Raw genomic sequence first — 19,902 nt, forward strand, 5'->3', positions numbered from 1 at the left:
TCCTCATTTTAATTTCAGTTCATAATGCATTTCCAACGTTGCTACACTATGATAGCCATATATGTGTCTTTGCCTTTTGAGGGATTTTCTTTGTTGTCCATGGTTTGTCTTTATTTATTCATGACCATAGATATTTGTGGTCAATTTTACTTTCACTCTTGCATTTTAGATATATTGTGTACATTGTCCAGTATCTCTTGGGGAAAAAAATGGACAGTGAAACTGCTTTGGTCTATAAACACTCTTTTGTTTGATACAGAGCATCACAGGATCAAACTGTAAAAATTAAAAAGAGGAAATTATATAAAAGCTGAAAAGATGTTCTGACACAACTATTGGTTCCCTTTTGACCAATTTGAAACAATTTGATTGTAAAAGCAGGGTTCTCGCTACAGTGAAGTTAGACTGTAACAGATTGTCAGTACTTGCATGACGTGAATTAAAGCATGAATGATGCCTTTAATGCTTCTAAAAGGTAACTTTCGTTCCCTGTTCCTTATTGACAATGCCAAAGATGAGAGTTGTCTGGGACCAACAGAAAAATATGGTCATCAAGCATAAAAATGCAAAAGGGAACAAAGTCCTCTCCAAAGAGCTTGGCATTCTTTCTCGAACAGTTCACCGTGTTATTAAGATGTTTGCTGCTCATGGTAACTCTCAAAAACCCCTCAAGATGTGGTTGGACTGAGAAAATTGATCACCTAAGTCTCCGGAGGTTAGTGCAAACTGTTGAAAAAATACCATATAAACCATCCAAAGAACTTAAAGGTGATCTGGAGTGATGGTTTTAACTTTTACCAAATGCTGCACACGAAACTGAAAATAGCTGTTGAATGAAGGCCAAGGTTGACCTTGCTGTTGAAAGACAAATATAAAAGGTGCAGCTAATTTTCACCCAAATTTGCCTAGACAAATTAGAATCTTTCTCGAAAAATGTTCTGTGATATGATAAAAGTAGAATTATTTGTCAGTGTTCACCAGCAATTTGCTTTTAGGCTACAATGTGAAGCTAATGAAAAGAAGTACACCCGACTTTCAGGTAAATACCATTGAGGTTCCATAATGTTGTTGATTTGCTTTACTTTGTCGTTTCTGGTTCTGGAGATCTTGAACATAATAAGAGAAAGCTGAAGATTCCCAGGGCATTGCAGAGTAGAATATGCATGAAAGAATGATTGGAATGGATAAAATTAACTGTGTTAAATTGGCCTACAATGAATCCTGATCTCAGTCCAACTGCAAAGCCTTGGAAAGAGCTGAAATCGGCTGTTTGTAAAATGAATTATTCAAGATCTAGAACAAAAATCAACTGAAGAGTGGGAGAAAATACCAGCAGAAGGGTATATAATAAACTTATAAATGGGTACAATCATTGCCAAATGTTGTGCAACCAAGTATCGGGGAACAGTGCCTTTAATAGAGTCCACATCTTATTTTCATTTTCTTCTGTGAAAGAAAAAAGTACAATACATGCAAGTTGAAAAGACCTCCAACAACTTTAAACATCCAATACAGTTATTCTCTCTAATTCTTACCTTTTCAAATAAAAAACCTGTTAAATACATTTCCAATTGAAGTTTCTACCCCCTTAAAATCCAAAAATTTAAAATAAACAAAAGGTTTAAAGTGATATGGCACTGACTAGAAATGTACAGTTAAAAAAACCTTTTCAATAGATATCACTCTCTAAGATTGCATTATTGTTTTTCTGTGCACTCTAAACACAAATGCTGAAACAGAATATCATTTATTACCAACACATGCCATCTGGCAGATTCAATGGTACAATACCCAGCCATGGGATAAACGGCTTAGAAGCATATTTACTCAATCAGACCAAGAATCACATCAGTAATTAATGATAAAACACAGATCTTATGGGATAGAAAAAAGGATTTAGATCTTTTTTCCCCTAGACAGCTCAGGATAATATATTGATAGACTGGTTTGCATAGATGAGTTCTAACATCACAAATATCGCTTGCCAAGTGACAGTGCCTTTATAATATTTATCAAAATAAAACCTGCTTTTATTGAATATGTGGCTGATGTAAATTAGCTAAATTTAGGGCCATGACAGAGTACATCTGTAAAGTTTATTTTTGTAGCTTGCATTTTTTCCTCTCGCAAACTTAACCACAAAGCAACTCTTGGTCACCTTCTAGTTACTGTTTTTTAGTTTAACTGACATTAAAATTTAGAAGCTAAATTATAACTTTATATTTCTATAATAGAAGTTCATCAAAGTCTTTACAACTTTGTGGGCAGTGATTGTTTGTTATTTAGAGTGCAATTATTTGCATACGAATATGGCAAAAGGTTAAACAAGAAAAGGGTGTTAATTCCAACACAATTACACAATTCCTGCTCATTTACTGGGTCAAGTAACTTACTATTCTTGAGGTGTCTGAGATGTTACTTTTAGCTACACTTCTGTGTAACATTTTATTGCATTATCTCCACAGAATTGCATTTGAAGACAAGAAATACTTCATTCCAGACATTTCAACAAGCAAAATATCTAACTTTAGTCAGGGCTAACTTTTTTCCTGAGTGTGCTATACTTTAAGCTGTCTCTTCATAAGTTTATTAATTTATTTCTTACAATGAGTCAATTTCATTGATGTATGGAGTCAAACTACCCTGGGAATAGTAGTCACTCGATCTGGACATATTGCACTTCTTGTCTAATAGCCATTTTTATTACAGATATTAATTTTACTTAATGTATTGGCACATGCTCTATGTGTTATTAATTTAAAGATGATATTTTGAAAAACATGCCTTTCACAAGCTGTACTTCTAGAATTTTGTGACACTTTGTTTATGTATGTTGGAGTGACACTAATGAGATAAATTGTTTCCTGTCCAGGAATTGCTTTAAGGAGTATTTTGTTCATAAATTCCGTGCCATGCTGGGGAAGAATCGCCTTGTTTTCCCAGGAGAAAAGGTATGTTAGTATTTTTTTTTTTAGCTTCAGAATTGTAATATATCTGTGAGTTAATAATGTTGGGGTTATTTTTCCTTATGATGCTATTATCGAATTGTTATAAATGGTTAAAGACCACTTCACTATTTATGATATACAGTAGTTATATAGAAAGTAAAATGATACGGTAGTTTGTATTTTTCAATAGCACTAGTCTGCAAACCTTAATGACTTCTGCAGTAGTTTTTGTAGGCAAAGCTCAGCAAGGCAAACCATTTTCCTCAATATCTGAATGCATCTATCTCCATTAACATTTTAAGAAGAAACATGTTCAGATCCATAGAATCAGGAATTTTAGAGTTGATTTTGTAGTCCGTAGTTCACACCAGTGCATTTATATATTGTGTGACGCCCAGGAGGACGAGAGGAGGGCTTGTGCCTCCCCCACACCGCGAGGGGGCGTCCGTCCTGGTTCTGTTGGGGACCACGGGTCAAGGGCATGGAAGCCCTACCCTGTAGGGGCCCGTGGTCACCGTCAGGCGGCGCTCCGATGCCGGTTTATCCCGTATGGTCCGCGGCTGGGGCTGGAGCCCGGCCGGGACGCCTTGGAGGACAAGAGGAGGGCAAGTGCCTCCTCCAGACAGAGTGGGGGCGTCCGTCCTGGTTAGGCAGGGGGCCTCGGGTACAGGGCATGGAAGCCCAGCCCTGAAGGGACCCGTGGCCACCGCCAGGTGGCGCCCCAGGGCCTAATTATCCGGGAGCCGGCACTTCCGCCACACCAGGAAGTGCCGGGGAAGACTTTGTGGCGCCGGAGAGCCGCCAGGAAAGCAGCCGACACTTCCGCCACGCTGGGGCGTGGCTAAGGAGAAGAGGCTGGAAACACCTGGGGCTCATCCGGGGCATTATTTAAGGGGCCGCCTCCCTCCAGTCAGTGGTGGAAGTCGGGAGGAAGTAGACGGAGCTGGAGAGAGGACAGGAGGCGGCCAGTGGAAAGGCACAGTGACTGTGGGCCCTGGACTTTTGGGGGATTCGGTGCAGAAGGCACTGGGGTTTCGTGAGTGCACGAATTTATAACTTTGTATATATTGTACATAATAAACAGTGTGTGGAGAAAAATATGTCGTCCGTCTGTCTGTGCTGGGGCCAGCGTTCACAATTGACATATTACTGTTTTAATTTTTAATTCATTCCATTTCTATTTCTATTACGGGGGTTGGTTTGGAGGTCGGTGGGAGATGAGTCAGGTTACAGGACCCTGGTAAACAACATTCTTGTCTATGGAGAGGAGAATGACCTCATCCTCAACACCGACAGGACCAAAGAAATAATACTGGACTTTAGGAAGAATCCACCCCCTCTACGGTTTCTTCTCATCAAAGGGACTGAGGTAGAGAGGGCCGACAGCCACAGATTCCTGGGACTCCTGGTTACATCAGACCTGAGCTGGACTCTTAACACCACAGCCACAGTGAAAAAAGCCCAACAAAGGCTTTATTTTATTAGGCTGCTCAGGAAAGCCGGCCTGAACTATCGCCCTCTTACCCAGGCCTACAGAGGACTGACGGAGAGTATTCTTACCGCAGGCATCACTGTCTGGTATTGGAACACCACAAAGGCAGAGAGGAAGGCTTTGCAAAGAGTCATAAAGACTCCAGAGAGGATCATAGGAGCAAAACTTCCTTCTATGGACTCTATGTACGCACATTGCTGTCGGAAAAGAGCAGAGGGAATTATCAGGGACTAGCAAAATACCCGCGCTTCGCAGCGGTGAAATACTGCCTTAAAATTTTTATCAAGAAGAAAAGTAAACCTTTTTAAACTGAGGGAAAATATACCAATAATTATTTGTTAAGGATCTCTTTGTTTGCCACATTGTCAGTTCGGCCCTTCGGTTGTAATATGACCAAGCTGTGCGCTGAGCTTACTCTTGAGCATGCACGTACAGTTGGCCATGTGAAAAGCAATCTTGCCTCAAATCTCACAGCTTGGATTGCTGCTGTCATAATCGGTTTGAGTTTCATGGTTTGTTTCAATTACGTTAGTATTTGCAGGACTTGTTGTGTTGAAGTGACATTCGGCATCTGTCAAGCATTGTAAGCATACAACCGGTTTCATCGATAACTTCGCATCCAGCTTTTGAGAGTTGAAATATTCATAAACATCAAAGTGTCCACTACTCGAATCGTCACCTGTGAATTTAAGATGTTTAAGAGGCATTGGCGGTTGTCCAAAGGTGTAAAATATTTGGCCATTTCGGTACACTTGAAAGCGACAACCGAACAATTCAGCGGCAGCCATCAACTCACATGCAGAACCATAGGTGAAGGGCTTAAGCATTTCACTGTTATAGTGCTCCTGTGTAGTATAATTATCTCCTGTACCGTCATCAGTCCACACCTTGAACCTATCCCAGTGATTCAATACATAAGACACAATGTTCCTCCGGATATCAAGAGTGATCCTGATATGGCCGTGCAATATGTAACACAAAAAATGGAAAAGGCAGGTGCCATCTCCGGGCATGGAATCCACTCGGTAAGTGACAGTTCTTTGATCGATGGTGATCACCTCGATAGACATGTTAATGGGGGTACGGTTGGAACGATAAAGGAAATGGGTACCTGAACAATGTAAACTAAGTCTAAAATACCTATACAATAACTATAATCGTAATAAACGAACAATAAAACAGTGGAGAAGCCGTGGATTAAATAAAAAGGCTGCAGTTATCAGCAGGGAGACGTGAATACCATGGCAAAGCAAGGAAGGGAATGAAGAGACCAGAGCGACGGATGCCCTTATATAGGCAGGCAGCCAACAACGTGTGTATATGTATGTATATGTATGTGTGTGTGTGTATGTATATATATATGTGTATATATGTAGGATTCGGTTGGCGTTGGGAATCCGCATACCAAATTTCTTGAAGATGGGCCCATAGATAACAAAGACCGTTGGAAAGTTCAATATGGCGGCCGACAGTGGCGTCATACCACCGAAATAAGTATCGTACATCGGTTTCGGTTAGCGCAGGGAAGCTGCCTACCAAATTTCGTGAAGATGGGGTCCGCCTTCTACCTACACGGGAAGTTGGAGAATTCGTGACGTTGGAAAGTTCAATGTGGCGGCTGACAGTGGCGTCATACTACCGAAATAAGTACGTACATCAGTTTCGGTTTAGCGCAGAGAAGCCGCCTACCAAATTTCATGAAGATGGGGCCATAAATAAAGTTCAACATAGCGGACGTTGTCGACCGTTATGACCGTTACGTGTAGAATTTCGAAATGAAACCTGCTTAACTTTTGTAAGTAAGCTGTAAGGAATAAGCCTGCCAAATTTCAGCCTTCTACCTACACGGGAAGTTGGAGAATTAGTGATGAGTGAGTCAGTCAGTCAGTCAGTGAGGGCTTTGCCTTTTATTAGTATAGATTCATTCCATCCAGATTACTCTCTGCTAGAATTAAGGCCAAAAAGTTCTATCTTGGTCTCATCAGACCAGAGAATCTTATTACTCACCATCTCAGAGTCCTTCAGGTGTCTTTTAGCAAACTCCATCCGGGCTGTCATGTGTCTTGCCTCTCCTCAGTGTGTGGAGACAACCAGGCACTGCTCATCACTTGTCCAATACAGTCCCCACAGTGAAGCATGGTGGTGGCAGCATCATGCTGTGGGGGTGTTTTTAGCTGCAGGGACAGGACGACTGGTTGCAATCGAGGGAAAGATGAATGCGGCCAAGTACAGGGATATCCTGGACAAACATCTTCTCCACAGTGCTAAGGACCTCAGACTGGGCTGAAGGTTTACCTTCCAACAAGACAATGACCCTAAGCACACAGCTAAAATAACGAAGGAGTGGCTTCACAACAACTCTGTGACTGTTCTTGAATGGTCCAGCCAGAGCCCTGACTTAAACCCAATTGAGCATCTCTCGAGAGACCTAAAAATGGCTGTGCACCAACGTTTACCATCCAACCTGACAGAACTGGAGAGGATCTGCAAGGAGGAATGGCAGAGGATCCCCAAATCCAGGTGTGAAAAACTTGTTGCATCTTTCCCAAGAAGACTCATGGCTGTATTAGCTCAAAAGGGTGCTTCTACTAAATACTGAGCAAAGGGTCTGAATACTTAGGACCATGTGATATTTCAGTTTTTCTTTTTAAATAAATCTGCAACAATTTCAAAAATTCTTTTTTTTTGTCTGTCAATATGGGGTGCTGTGTGTACATTAATGAGGGAAAAAGTTAATTTAATTGATTTTAGCAAATGGCTGCAATATAACAGAGTGAAAAATTGAAGGTGGTCTGAATACTTTCCGTACCCACTGTAAATGTGAAATACTGCACAATATCTGCAATATAATTGTATTTATTTGTGTATATATTACCGCCATTTTGTTTAGTGTTGGTATAATTCATATTATGTATTTATATTGTTTTATTGTTTTGTTTTTTTTAATGTTTACTGTGATGACTCTGAAAAAGCTCTGCACAAGAATTCCAATGTACTTTGACTGTTGGTTTAAGCACAAATGGCAAATAAAGAAACCTTAACAAGTTTAAATTCAGTCATTTCAGGCATTAAGAGCTTTTAGGAACACTAGTAATGCCCTGACTACATTTTTAAGTCAGTGTAATGGTATCATGATAAAAAAGGTATCAATTTTTATCTAAAACATGAACATTTTTGAGTGTGTCAAACCTTTTGATTGATTATATGTTATGTGTGCGTGCGCAAGCAAAGTTCACACACTCACTCTGTGTCCCATTTAGTTAAAAAGCTGATATTTGGTACTGCTAGGTCAGTAGGTGTCTGCTAAGAAAACACATTTTGATATCACTATTTAAGGGGTAAACACCCGGGGCCCCCCTCCCCATAAAAAAGCTAAATACCCCAAAATCTCAAAAATGCTTTGACAGATTTAATTGAAATTTGGTGATGTTGTAGAAAAAAATACTTTGTCGATACATCTTGTACTTTTGGATTTGTTAAAATTATGCTAAGTTACATGCTCTGTGTGCTTTAAGCAAATGGAGGACAAAGCAGAAGTTAAAGTTGGACCACATGAAGAGCACCACTAACTAATAGAATGGATAGACCACTTAAGATGGGGTGAACAAAGAGTTGTGATTACGTTGTGAAATGGAGAAAGTTCATTGAAGCTCAAAGAAAATGCAAAGCTCAACACTTAGCAAGTGCTCTTTTTTGCTGATGACTACCTGCTCTCATCTTGGTTACCTGTTCTACTGCATTGACTTCTAGCCCTGATTGTGGTGCTGAAAAGTACAAGGGGGAACCGAGGTACCCAAAACCTGTCTCAACCCCAAATACATGATTGCAGTGCTCAAAACTTTAAGGGAGATTCGCCTCAAACCAATTCCCAAACCCACCAAACACACACTTTTCGATTGTGGTGCTTAAAATGCAAAATACTCCCATGTCAGTTTTAGATAGTGACAGTTTAATTTCTATCGGGGAAGCCACAGAGATCGTGTTGTGATACTCCGTTACTGCTCAGTGCTCATCGCTCTTCATTTTAATATATAGGGTGCCAGCACTTATGTATATCCACTCCAAACACTGCTTTGCATACACATTCATATCTATGACTATAAAGGAGAACTACGTACTACTGATGAAAAATAGAAATACTGTAGTTGAGTGAACGGCATCAATTATAATCACAAATAGGTAAAAATGATAATAATATATACAGAAATTTGACATTATTCCTAATGATTACCTGTTTTGTTTCAAAAGAATACGCTTCCCCATATTTTTCCTGTGTTTTACTTGACCCTCAACAAAAACTGGCAAATTTGACACCCCTCTTCCCTCACAAAGTTAGCTATATCTTGGAAAGTATTGATCTTGCATCAAAATAATTTTACAAGGTGCCTCCTGGATAACATGGGTTGACTGTTATTTTTTTCAGAATTTTTTGAACCCTAAGTGCTTGGGATTTTTGGAAAATTGTTTGATTTGACATGGAATGATCCTATAGCAGCTCCAGTGACCTAATAATAATAATTTAGTTACTTATTTTTTGACTTGTCCTTTTATCTGAGGTGATTTACAACATTTGAGATACAATTAGGTTTTTTTTTTTCTCTTTCTAGTTGGAGAACAGGTGGATGAAGTGAATTGTTCATGGTCACACAGTGTCAGTTGGTGGTTTTCAGCTGCAAGCTCAGGGTCTGAAGTTCTAGGTCCAAAACTTTAACCACTACATCATGCTGCCCTCTAATAATATTAGCCGTTGGTGAAAAACCCCAAAAAATATGGTTACACAGAAAAACGCTTAGTTACATAGTACTTCTTACACACTGTGATTTAATGGTGAAAGCATTCTAAATAAATTCCACTGTCTGAATATGTAGTATTTAAAACCATTTGATTTAATTTAAGGAAACCTTTAAATTGAACTTTTAAACAAAATGATAATCATTCTTTATTTTATTTATAAGCTTTTGCAAATGTCTCTGAAATCAGAAAAGTTTCATGTAATTTTTAACAGCTTGAAGGTTGACACAAGGTGCAGTGGTTAGCACAACACTTTCAAGTTCCTTGAGACTTGGTTCAAATCAAGGCATGGTTACAGTTTGTAGTTTGCAAATTCTTTCTGCTTTGGTATTTTTTTTTCCCTTTTCTCTCTGTTCTAAGAGTTTCGTTTAACATACCAAGAAGGGACTGTTCAGCTTAGTTGGCAATTCTAGTGTGGCTGAGCGTGGTTGTGTTCAGGACTGTGCCTTGCAGTGGACTGGCATCAAATCCAGGGTTGGTTTCAGTCTTCTGTTCAGGGTTGGCCTGACCCTGGAGTTAAGTGAATTCAAGAAAATAAATAAATGAATGTACTGCTTTATTCTTTTGGAGCATAATTCATTAATTAGGATTGATAATTATTATTTTATGGGCAATAAGAATTTTCATGTTGAAGAAAATCTCTTGTACTCAGAACATTAAAGATAAATATTCAATATGACGAAAAATTTTTTTTTCCCTTGTACTCAATAGGTACTGCTTGCTGTTTCAGGTGGTCCTTCATCCAGCTCACTTCTGTTTCAAGTTCAAGAGGTAGATTTTATAAAATCTAAATGAAACACATACAAACACATTTGTTAAATTGTGAATTTAATTTAACTTTATTTTTATAATTTGTTGTGGTCATAAACTGTGTTTTGCTTTTTAGGGTCTGAGTCATAAAGCTTCAAAAAAGCTTCGCTTTGTTCCAGGGATAGTCCATATAGAAGGTAATTACTTCCTCATTTTAATGTCTTTTAAGTACATCCTTAATTATAATTTTTATAATTGTCAGTTCTGCATTTTTATGAAGACATTTGTTTTGTCATCTGTGTATTTAATTGTGGCTTATAATTTAACTTGCTGACAGAAAATGTCTGTGTACATGTAGTTCTACTGCTGTTTGTTTTGGAGTAGTGAATTTTCCTTGCTTTAAAGAGCTCTGTGGTGCTGGGTGCTGCTTACCCCTTCATTCATCTCTCCGGCATTGCTCAAAAAGCCATATTTCAGCTGAGACATATTCGTTCCAATTTTCAAGCATTCATTATTTTTCTCTCTACATAGAGGGTGCTGCATGTGGAAAAATCCAAGAAGAAAGAACTAAAATAGTTGCTGATTTAAAATCAATTTTCTCTACTTCAGGATTCCCATTTGTCATTGTCTACTTGGAAGAGGTAAGGCTAAGAACATTTGTAGGTTTTGTCTGTTGTCAAGTGTTGAATGGGTAGTTTTCAGATTTTGATATTTCCTTGTGAATACATGTCTGAACACAGTATTTTTTTATAAAATGTTTGACTTACTTAGATTAGATGATTAATTAGATAGTTTTGATAGTTTAGATGTTATTTTTTATAAGTTCCTGCCATAAATATATTTGTCACAGAATCCATCATTAATAAGTAAAGAGATGTTTGTAAATTAAACATAAATCTCCAGCAGTTCACAGTTGTAGGCACCAAATGAAATGTAAAATATTAGATTTAAAACTTGCAGAATATGCCCACTTTGAGGACGAGCTTGTTCCTGTATAGTAATTTACTTCTTAATATTGCAAACCTATTGAAAATGTTAATATCCATATAATTTTGCTAAGCTTTTAGTTTTGTGAGATTCCACCCTCCCTGCTGACTTCTTTCCTTATCAGTTTGACAAGTAGCTTTTACCTGTGGATGGTTTTCATGTAAACTAGGTTCAAGAACGCTGAAGATGTTTACATTAACAGGAAAGAATATACAGATGCTCAATTTTATTATTTTGTTTTCTTGTCATAGGTTATTTGCATTTCTGAAACATTTTACCTCTTATGCAATATTCTGCTAATTGGCTACAAAAACATGTTACTTTTGAATAATTCTTGATATTATACCCTACATTTGTATCCAGTTGTCTTTGTAGCATTCCTTATGTAGGCTGTTGTTCATATTCTAAGTCCACTCACGCCAGACATTGGAAGTAGGAAACATGGACTATTATCTAAGGAAAGTCGGTACCAATTGTCCGTCATTAAAAAAAGAATTATTTTCAACTCAATTTTCTTTACATGAACAGGGCTAGATAAATTAGAAGGCATGTTCTCTTGTTTTTTTTCCCCCATTCCCCCCTGCCCACAAGTGTAATCTGCTGGGCAAGTTTCTGGAGCAAATCAGTATGTGCCACAATTGTGAAAAACTACTGACTTCAAAAGTACTGTACTTCTCCTTTTAATAGAATAGTAATTGAAGAAAGTAAAAAATCACAATTTGCTCAGTATACTGTATTCCAGGGGTGGCCAGTTCCAATCCCAGAGAGACACTGTGGCTACAGGTTTTCATTCTGACTGTTTTCTTAATTAATGACTAGCTTTTGCTACTAATTAACTTCATTCAGTTAATTTGCTATTTAAGACTCCAAACCTTTAAATCAGGGCTGAGCTACGTTGGTCCTTGAGGGTCGCAGTGGCTCTAGGTTTTTGTTCCAACCCAATTGCTTCATGAGAAATCATTCATTGCTGATGAAGCACTTATTGTTCAAGAGACATTTTTCTGATACATTTTAGTTGTCTCGCTTGTTAAGATTTTGAACCCTTAATTGCTTATTTTCGTCTTAAAACACTATTCATTGTATTAACTGCTTGTTAGTAGCAATAAGATGCAAATGACAAAGCAACCAGGAACCATCTACCTTGTCTCCATTTCCACCCATATGTATTCATCATTCACTATTTGGTTTAATTAAGAGCTCAAAAAGACACTAAAGATAGAGTGAAGAAGTGAAAATTACTCATTTGTTTTTGGCTTCAGATCACTTGGATGATACATGTATCATTAGAAAGGAAAAAATAATCTGTGATTTAGGAATGAACTGACACAGTAGAGTTAAAACACTAATAAGCCATAAAATTAGATAAGATCTTTTATTGGTGAGGATTGGCTTCCAAGTAAGCAACTGGTTTGGAACAAACAAACTGTAGCCACTGCAGCTCTCCAGGGTTGGAGTTAGTTACCCCTGTGTATTCTCATTTGGAGAGGGTATCTCCTGTTCAGCTTGGATTAATAACACAAAAGTAATACTGTTTAATCAAAAGTGACAGTGCTTTAGAGATACTGTATATATTTTTAAAAAATCAAGTATTGTGGTGACTTTTGAAGATATTTTACAAGATTTTGGGGTCCCAGTTGCTCTTCCAAGTATATGCTCCCATTTTCCTGAATAATAAAAATATTTAAAGTGAATGTAGAAGAATATTTAAATTAGATTTTATTTCCTTCTCATCTTAATAATGATTATCTTTGGCAGTTAAATATTGTAGGGCTTTCATTTAAGTTTAATTAGCTTTTAGACTGAAAGACAATATTTTTTTTTTGTTCAGATATTTGAGCAAACTCCTGATGAGTCACCATAGGCCAGGTTTCAAAGTATAATCCTGTGAGAGTCAGAATTAAAAAAAAAAAACTTCTGTGCAAACAGTGTTTGTTGGCTCTTATAGTCAAAGTACATCAATTGAAAATGGGGAGATGTACTGACAAGTAGCAAATGAAATATAACTGATGGGGGAAATGAACATTTAAGAATGCAAGTACACGAAGGTAGGTTACCCTTCGTTCTAGAGGTATGTATTAGGTGGCTATTGTTGTTTTGCAGTATGATGATAATTCAGTTTTGCACTTGCAAGGATAATTACTTGGACTGATGTAGGGGCATTTTACAGTGCTAATTTTGTAAGTGGTGAAAGGTTAGTTTCTGCACACTTTTTGCTAAGAGTACATTTTATATAACTTGTTGATTATGGTGTACATTTCTTGTTTGCCATCAAGTTCATGTGAATTCTGGAAGCCTGTTTATGAAATAACAGATAGCGCAGGGATTAGATTATAAATCAGTTTAACTATTTCATCATGAGCAATTACAAATGAGCAAGGTCTGTGCACATTGGTTGCCTAGAATGTTGACTGATGATACAAAGCATCACTACATCTAATATTTCAAAGAAGATCTTGATCTGACAAATTTAGAGTCAAGAGAAGTTTTGGGTGAAACTTTGATACATTAGTATGGACTAGTTTCTAAAGAACAATGAAATAATAAAAAGCAATTCTTCAACACCAAAGAATTCCAAAGTCAGTACCAATGCTGGCAAGATTATGTGCACAATATCACATGATGGTGAGAGTGTAGTTCTTTGATTACAGACCTTAAAGGGTTGCATAACCAGTCAATATTATGACGATTTGCTTTTTTTAATTGCAGCAGTCAATGAAAAGCAGCAAGGAAAGCTATTGACCATTCCCACCTTCTTATTCATGACAATGCCTTTGCTCATGTGGCATAGGTCACAAAGGCAGAATTTCATAGCCACTGTATTCTCCAGACCTGGCCTTGTGTGACTACTGCCTGTTCCCCAATATGTATGATCTCAAATCAGCCACAGAAGAGTGGTTTTTGAACATAATAGAAGAACTTTGTGAATGTTCTTAAAAGTGTATTAAGTCTTCATTATGATGAATATGTTGAAGAAAAGAAAAAAAAAACTTTGGGTTTACTAGTATTTCTTTAATTAGGTTAGGTTTTTGAGATTGACCAGGTTCCCAGTAATTCTTCAAAATTCATGGGAGGACCAGAGTCTTCCTGGAGGCACTTCCTTCTGACCTTCGAGCCACCATCCATTTCCCTGCTTGTATTCTAGTACTGTGTTTAGTTTTTAGGGATCTTACCAGTTGTTTCCTCTAGTAAAATTAATCTTTTTGTTATTTGACCATTGTGGTACTTGGATGGGGGTGGTGCCCAGCCGGGACGCCTAAGACAACTGGAGAAGGGCTTGTGCCTCCTCCAGACCTCGAGGGTGCGACCACCCTGGGGGGGCACGGGTACAGAGCTAGGAAGCTTAACCCTGTAGGGGCCCGTGGTTACCACCAGGGGGCATCGCAATACCTGGAGGACCCTGGACCTCAGCACTTCCGCCACACCCGGAAGTGCTGGGGGGAAGAAAAGAGGGGACACCCGGAGTGCTTCCGGGGATGCAGCCGGCTCTTCCGCTACACTGGGGCGTGACGGTGGGAGATTGCTGGGAACACACCTGGAGCACATCCGGGTGCTTATTTAAAGGGGCCGCCTCCCTTCAGAAGATGACTTGAGTCGGGAGAGAAGAGTGAACGAGGTCTCTGGAGGAGAGAAGGAGGCGGTCTGAAGGCATTGTGTCTTGGCCAGAACTGTGGGGTATTGGGGACTGTGAAGCACTTTTGTAAATGTGGAGCACTATAATAAACGTGTGTGGGGTGATTACATCGTGTCTGCCTGTCTGTGTCCGGGTCATGTTCCACACCATATATCCATCTCATACCACGTGGAGGTGGATGCTATAGTGGGATTCTTAACTTGATGTTTTGCCTTTGTTTCTATGCTTGTCTGATTGCCTTGTTTTGTCTACGATAAGCTGCCTACTAGGCCAGGTGAGCAGTTGAAGGCATTTACTCCCAGTTAGGCTGCCCAGTGTGGCATTGGAACAAATAAATGTATGATCTACTCATGTGTTAGTAGTGTATTGACTGAGCTGTTCTATTGCAGAGGTCTTCCTTCCTCTGGAAAGGACCACAAAGGGAGTTTCTCTGCCATGTATAAGATTTATAAAATATTTCTGTAATTTTAAGAAAGTTGGTAACACTTTATAATAACTGTCCATCATTAGAAGATCATTATTTCATCTATGCTCAAAAGATTATAAATATCATTAATTGATAATGATTTGTCACACCTAATCACAACTTTAATTAGCCAATAATAGACAACATATAATACTTTTTTGGATCGCTACAAATCAATTTTCTTTAGTTGTTCTTTTTGCAGTGTATAACTTCATCCATTGTAAAGGTTAGTATAGGTTTATTAATGGAGAATATAACAGTTATCTAAAGATTTATTGAAAAGTTTATAGATTTTTTTCAGATGCTGATTGGAAACAATATGCTTTTGAATCTCAGGTTTTCAGCCTTCCTAGCTCAGTTCTGCAATCAATTTTTTCCCTTCCTACTGAAAAGGATGACCTTTACAAAGAAGCTGTAGCTGGATTCATGCAAAGCTATCACACTTCCGTCAAGAAGAATCTCTGTCATGAGAAAGTAGCTCAGGAAACCACTCTAACAGAGGATCATCCCCATGTGTCACTCCTAAGCACACATGCTCATGCAAATGGAACATCAATCTCTGCATTCAGGGGCGATTTTCCATATTCCCCTGAGCAGACAAAAGCAGTAGAAAAACTGTTTGCATCTGTGAAAACTCTAACAGCAAAAGAAGAGATGCTTCAGACACTCAGGTATATAAAAATGTTTTTCATTGAAACAACCAAAAAACAAAAATTGTAGAAGCTGTTAGTCTACATCTGGTTAAGTATCTTATTATATAAAAACAGATGTTATTTCTCCACATGACAAATGCACATCTGTACCATCATTAAAATATGTATATATTTGTAGTAAATGTTGAGTCCATATCTGATTTAACACTTTTTGAAAGCAATTGCTTCTCTTGTAGATAATTGTGAAAAAAGTTTAGTAAACGAAGTAAGCAAGACTAAATGAGTTCCCTAATCTTATAATAATGGCATTTTCTTTCGACAAACAGGAAACACTTGATTCTACACACTGCGAGAATCAAAGGTTATTCTAAGGTGATGATGGGAGACAGCTGTACTCGTTTAGCAGTGAAGTTGTTAGCCAATATCTGTCTTGGTAGAGGAGCTTTTCTTGCAATGGACACAGTAAGTTCTACAATCTTTTATGGTTTTCAAACAAGTGTGGAAAATAAAGTACATTTGAAATATGATTTTAAAAATGGCATGCATGCCAAGAGTTTTATTAAACAATATACTATTTACTAGAAACTTGGTGCGCGCTATGCTGCTCGTTGGATGACCACAGTTGAAGGACTCAATCGTAAGGACCTCTCGTCGGGAGTCTCATTGACACGCTTTTGCCTCTTTCTTTCGCGATCACTGCGTAATCTGTCTTGTCTCTCTGTAAAGGGTTTCAGTTGCCTTTTGTTGTGCGGCAGAGACGCGTCGTTGAGCTAATCTGTGTGAATGCTGAGTGTCCGTTTCTTGCGAGCGACTGTCAAGCCTTTGCCACTTTGCTTCATGATCACGCTGTAATGTGTCCTCTCTCGCAGCAGCAGGTTTAGTTGCGTTCGTTGGCATTGTTCCGTAAGGTCTCCCCCGTACAAGTGCACATGGGTAGCTGAAGACGGAAAGGCATAGTGAAACACATGAATTGGTGACCTGGGGAACCATCCGACTCAGACGTGGGGCTCGAAATACTCAAGTGCACATGTTATTTATAATTTAATTTTTTTTTGTTGTTATGAACTTCCCCAAAAGAGTTGATCCCTGTAAATAGTTAATAGTATATGAACAATATAATATGTTGTAGTACGGGCACACCTCATAACCTGCATACACCACGTGTTTGGCTGTAACGCCAGAAGCGCGGTGGACGCTGTAAGGGTAGGTTGTGGTTTCTGTTTCTTTCGTGATTTTTTTTATTTCATTTTATTGATTATTAGACAGAGGGGAGAAGACGTTTATGTGACGCTCTATCTATTTCTTTACTTTTGTTTTGAGAAGATTTTCGGGAACAGGAAAAATAAAAGGAAAGGGGAAAGACTGGAGGGGGGTAAGCAGGAATTCTGAGAGGGGACGGACTGGGGCTGGGCTTTTATTATATAGATTGTATGCTTTAATTTAAGCTTGTTTAATAAGGACATGTGCTATTCACAATTTATGAAAACGACTATTACCTGTATTACATATTATAAATTCATTCATTATTCAATCCTGCAATTACAGTGGCAGGGTAACATGAAACATAGTCTGTCAGTGCGATAGTGGGTGCAAAGTTAAACAAACCTGAATGGTGTGGCTATACATTGAAAGGGTACACCTGTGCAATGTGTGTGGTGTTTTTTTTTTTACATCATAATAAGGACGAATAAATCTGCATACATATTTTTACAGATTGATACTATCAGTATAGAAAAGTGAAAATTACAGAATAATCCAGTAACTTTTTTTTGTTTATAGTATTTTAGCCATCAAGTCGCACTTTACAATTAGTTTTACCCTTGATGTAAAAGAGATGTATTTCATTTGTAAAAATATTAACATATCAACTTTTGATATAAAGCCCTTTAACTATTTTTTTCCTTTATTTCATAAGCCACGCTGCCCATATGTCTTCTCCCAGAGTGAATCATGTGTCCAATTTCTGTTGTGAATTCATTATATCCAAGTATGTATATGAAATGCTCTAGATACTACTGTTATATTTAACATTTTCAATTATTATTGAAATAGGGATTCTCTGATCCTCGCCATGGTGATATTACCATAATCCGTCCAATGAGAGAGTACTCCTCAAAAGAAATTGCATTTTATAACAAGCTATTTGGAGTCCCATCTGTTTTTACTGCAGGCCTGAATACAAAGGTAAGTAGTTTTTAGGTGTGTTTACATGCTTGTTTGTCTGTCCGCATGAAACATGTCAGCCTCCCGTGGAACAATTTTGTTGAATTTTGGTACACACTTATTCTTCAAGGAAATTTGTTGAGACAAATCAATGTTGAAATATCTCAAACAAAGCGTGCTATACAAGTGTGAAATTTCAATATTACTATTGAAAAGCATTTGGCAAGCTCATTTGAGTTAAAACGGAGAACCATTCTGTGCCACTTCAGCTAAGAATTAGTTTACTATTTTAACTTTACCATGAGAAAGGTGGCATCAAAATATATATTGTGTATATTTTGCTCTTTTAGTCATCCGATATCTGCTTGGATGACCAATGAAAGTTAATCTAACACAGGTGAAGGTGCATGTGCTTGCTGCTCATATAAAAGATCACATCTCCTGCTGCTATAGATAAGTTAGCTGTAAAAGTAATAAAAAATAACCACAGACGGAACAAATTTTTACTCAGTATTTATGTTACACTAAAATGGCTGCATTATTAACACATAATGAATAGAGTTTAACACTAAAAGGTGTTGGAACTAATCAATTCCACCGGAATGTGCAGCTTTGCTAAATGATATAAACATAAGATGGTTTTAAAAAGGGAGCTGCAGTTGATATGAGGACATCAGATCAGAACTGCTTGGCATTCAACAAGGACCGATTTGTGGTGAAGTCATATAAAGGATGACAAACACTGAGCTGTGGTTATGGTTTATCCTTGCCCAAAGAGTCAGCAACTTTCAAAGTATCGTCAGTCTTTGGTGCTATTAAAGATAAGAATGTATTAAAATACAGAACTTTACTGTAATAAATCCATATCACTTTACCTTATGTGTTCCTTCCTGTTTCTGTGCTCATTTTATCTGAAACCTTGTGGGGAAAAGCCTGATTTTGTTACTATGATAACATTTGTTTTAATCTATCCACCTGCTGCAAAGTTATAGTAATTTGCTTGGAGCAAATTACTGCAACCTTGCCCAGAAGTATATGTTCATGCAAACAATATGATTTTTCACTATTTTATAATAGAAATGGAAAAAGAAAATGCTGTTCATTATCATCAAAACTTTTTGCAGTTGAACATCTACACTCACCTAAAGGATTATTAGGAACACCATACTAATACGGTGTTTGACCCCCTTTCGCCTTCAAAACTGCCTTAATTCTACGTGGCATTGATTCAACAAGGTGCTGAAAGCATTCTTTAGAAATGTTGGCCCATATTGATAGGATAGCATCTTGCAGTTGATGGAGATTTGTGGGATGCACATCCATGGCATGAAGCTCCCGTTCCACCACATCCCAAAGATGCTCCTATTGGGTTGAGATCTGGTGACTGTGGGGGCCATTTTAGTACAGTGAACTCATTGTCATGTTCAAGAAACCAATTTGAAATGATTTCGAGCTTTGTGACATGGTGCATTATCCTGCTGGAAGTAGCCATCGGAGGATGGGTACATGGTGGTCATGAAGGGATGGACATGGTCAGAATCAATGCTCAGGTAGCCCGTGGCATTTAAACGATGCCCAGTTGGCACTAAGGGGCCTAAAGTGTGCCAAGAAAACATCCCCCCCACCATTACACCACCACCACCAGCCTGCACAGTGGTAACAAGGCATGATGGATCCATGTTTTCATTCTGTTTACGCCAAATTCTGACTCTACCATTTGAATGTCTCAACAGAAATTGAGACTCATCAGACCAGGCAACATTTTTCCAGTCTTCAACTGTCCAATTTTGGTGAACTCATGCAAATTGTAGCCTCTTTTTCCTATTCGTAGTGGAGATGAGTGGTACCTGGTGGGGTCTTCTGCTGTTGTAGCCCATCCGCCTCAAAGTTGTGCATGTTGTGGCTTCACAAATGCTTTGCTGCATACCTTGGTTGTAACGAGTGGTTATTTCAGTCAATGTTGCTCTTCTATCAGCTTGAATCAGTCAGCCCATTCTCCTCTGACCTCTAGCATCAACAAG

At 38.3% G+C, this 19,902-nt stretch overlaps 1 protein-coding gene across 1 annotated transcript in view; it reads left to right on the forward strand.

Moving 5' to 3' along the window:
- Positions 1 to 19,902, forward strand: part of ctu2 (cytosolic thiouridylase subunit 2 homolog (S. pombe)) — a 43,549-nt gene that overhangs the window by 3,105 nt on the left and 20,542 nt on the right. The window contains exons 3-9 of the mRNA XM_039763256.1: positions 2,873 to 2,951; positions 9,943 to 10,002; positions 10,118 to 10,178; positions 10,513 to 10,622; positions 15,402 to 15,736; positions 16,045 to 16,180; positions 17,771 to 17,902. Of these exons, the coding sequence (XP_039619190.1) occupies positions 2,873 to 2,951; positions 9,943 to 10,002; positions 10,118 to 10,178; positions 10,513 to 10,622; positions 15,402 to 15,736; positions 16,045 to 16,180; positions 17,771 to 17,902 (913 nt within the window). The remainder of the gene's footprint in view (positions 1 to 2,872; positions 2,952 to 9,942; positions 10,003 to 10,117; positions 10,179 to 10,512; positions 10,623 to 15,401; positions 15,737 to 16,044; positions 16,181 to 17,770; positions 17,903 to 19,902) is intronic.

The sequence above is a fragment of the Polypterus senegalus genome, chromosome 9, assembly GCF_016835505.1.
Source record: "Polypterus senegalus isolate Bchr_013 chromosome 9, ASM1683550v1, whole genome shotgun sequence".
Classification (NCBI taxonomy): domain Eukaryota; kingdom Metazoa; phylum Chordata; class Cladistia; order Polypteriformes; family Polypteridae; genus Polypterus; species Polypterus senegalus.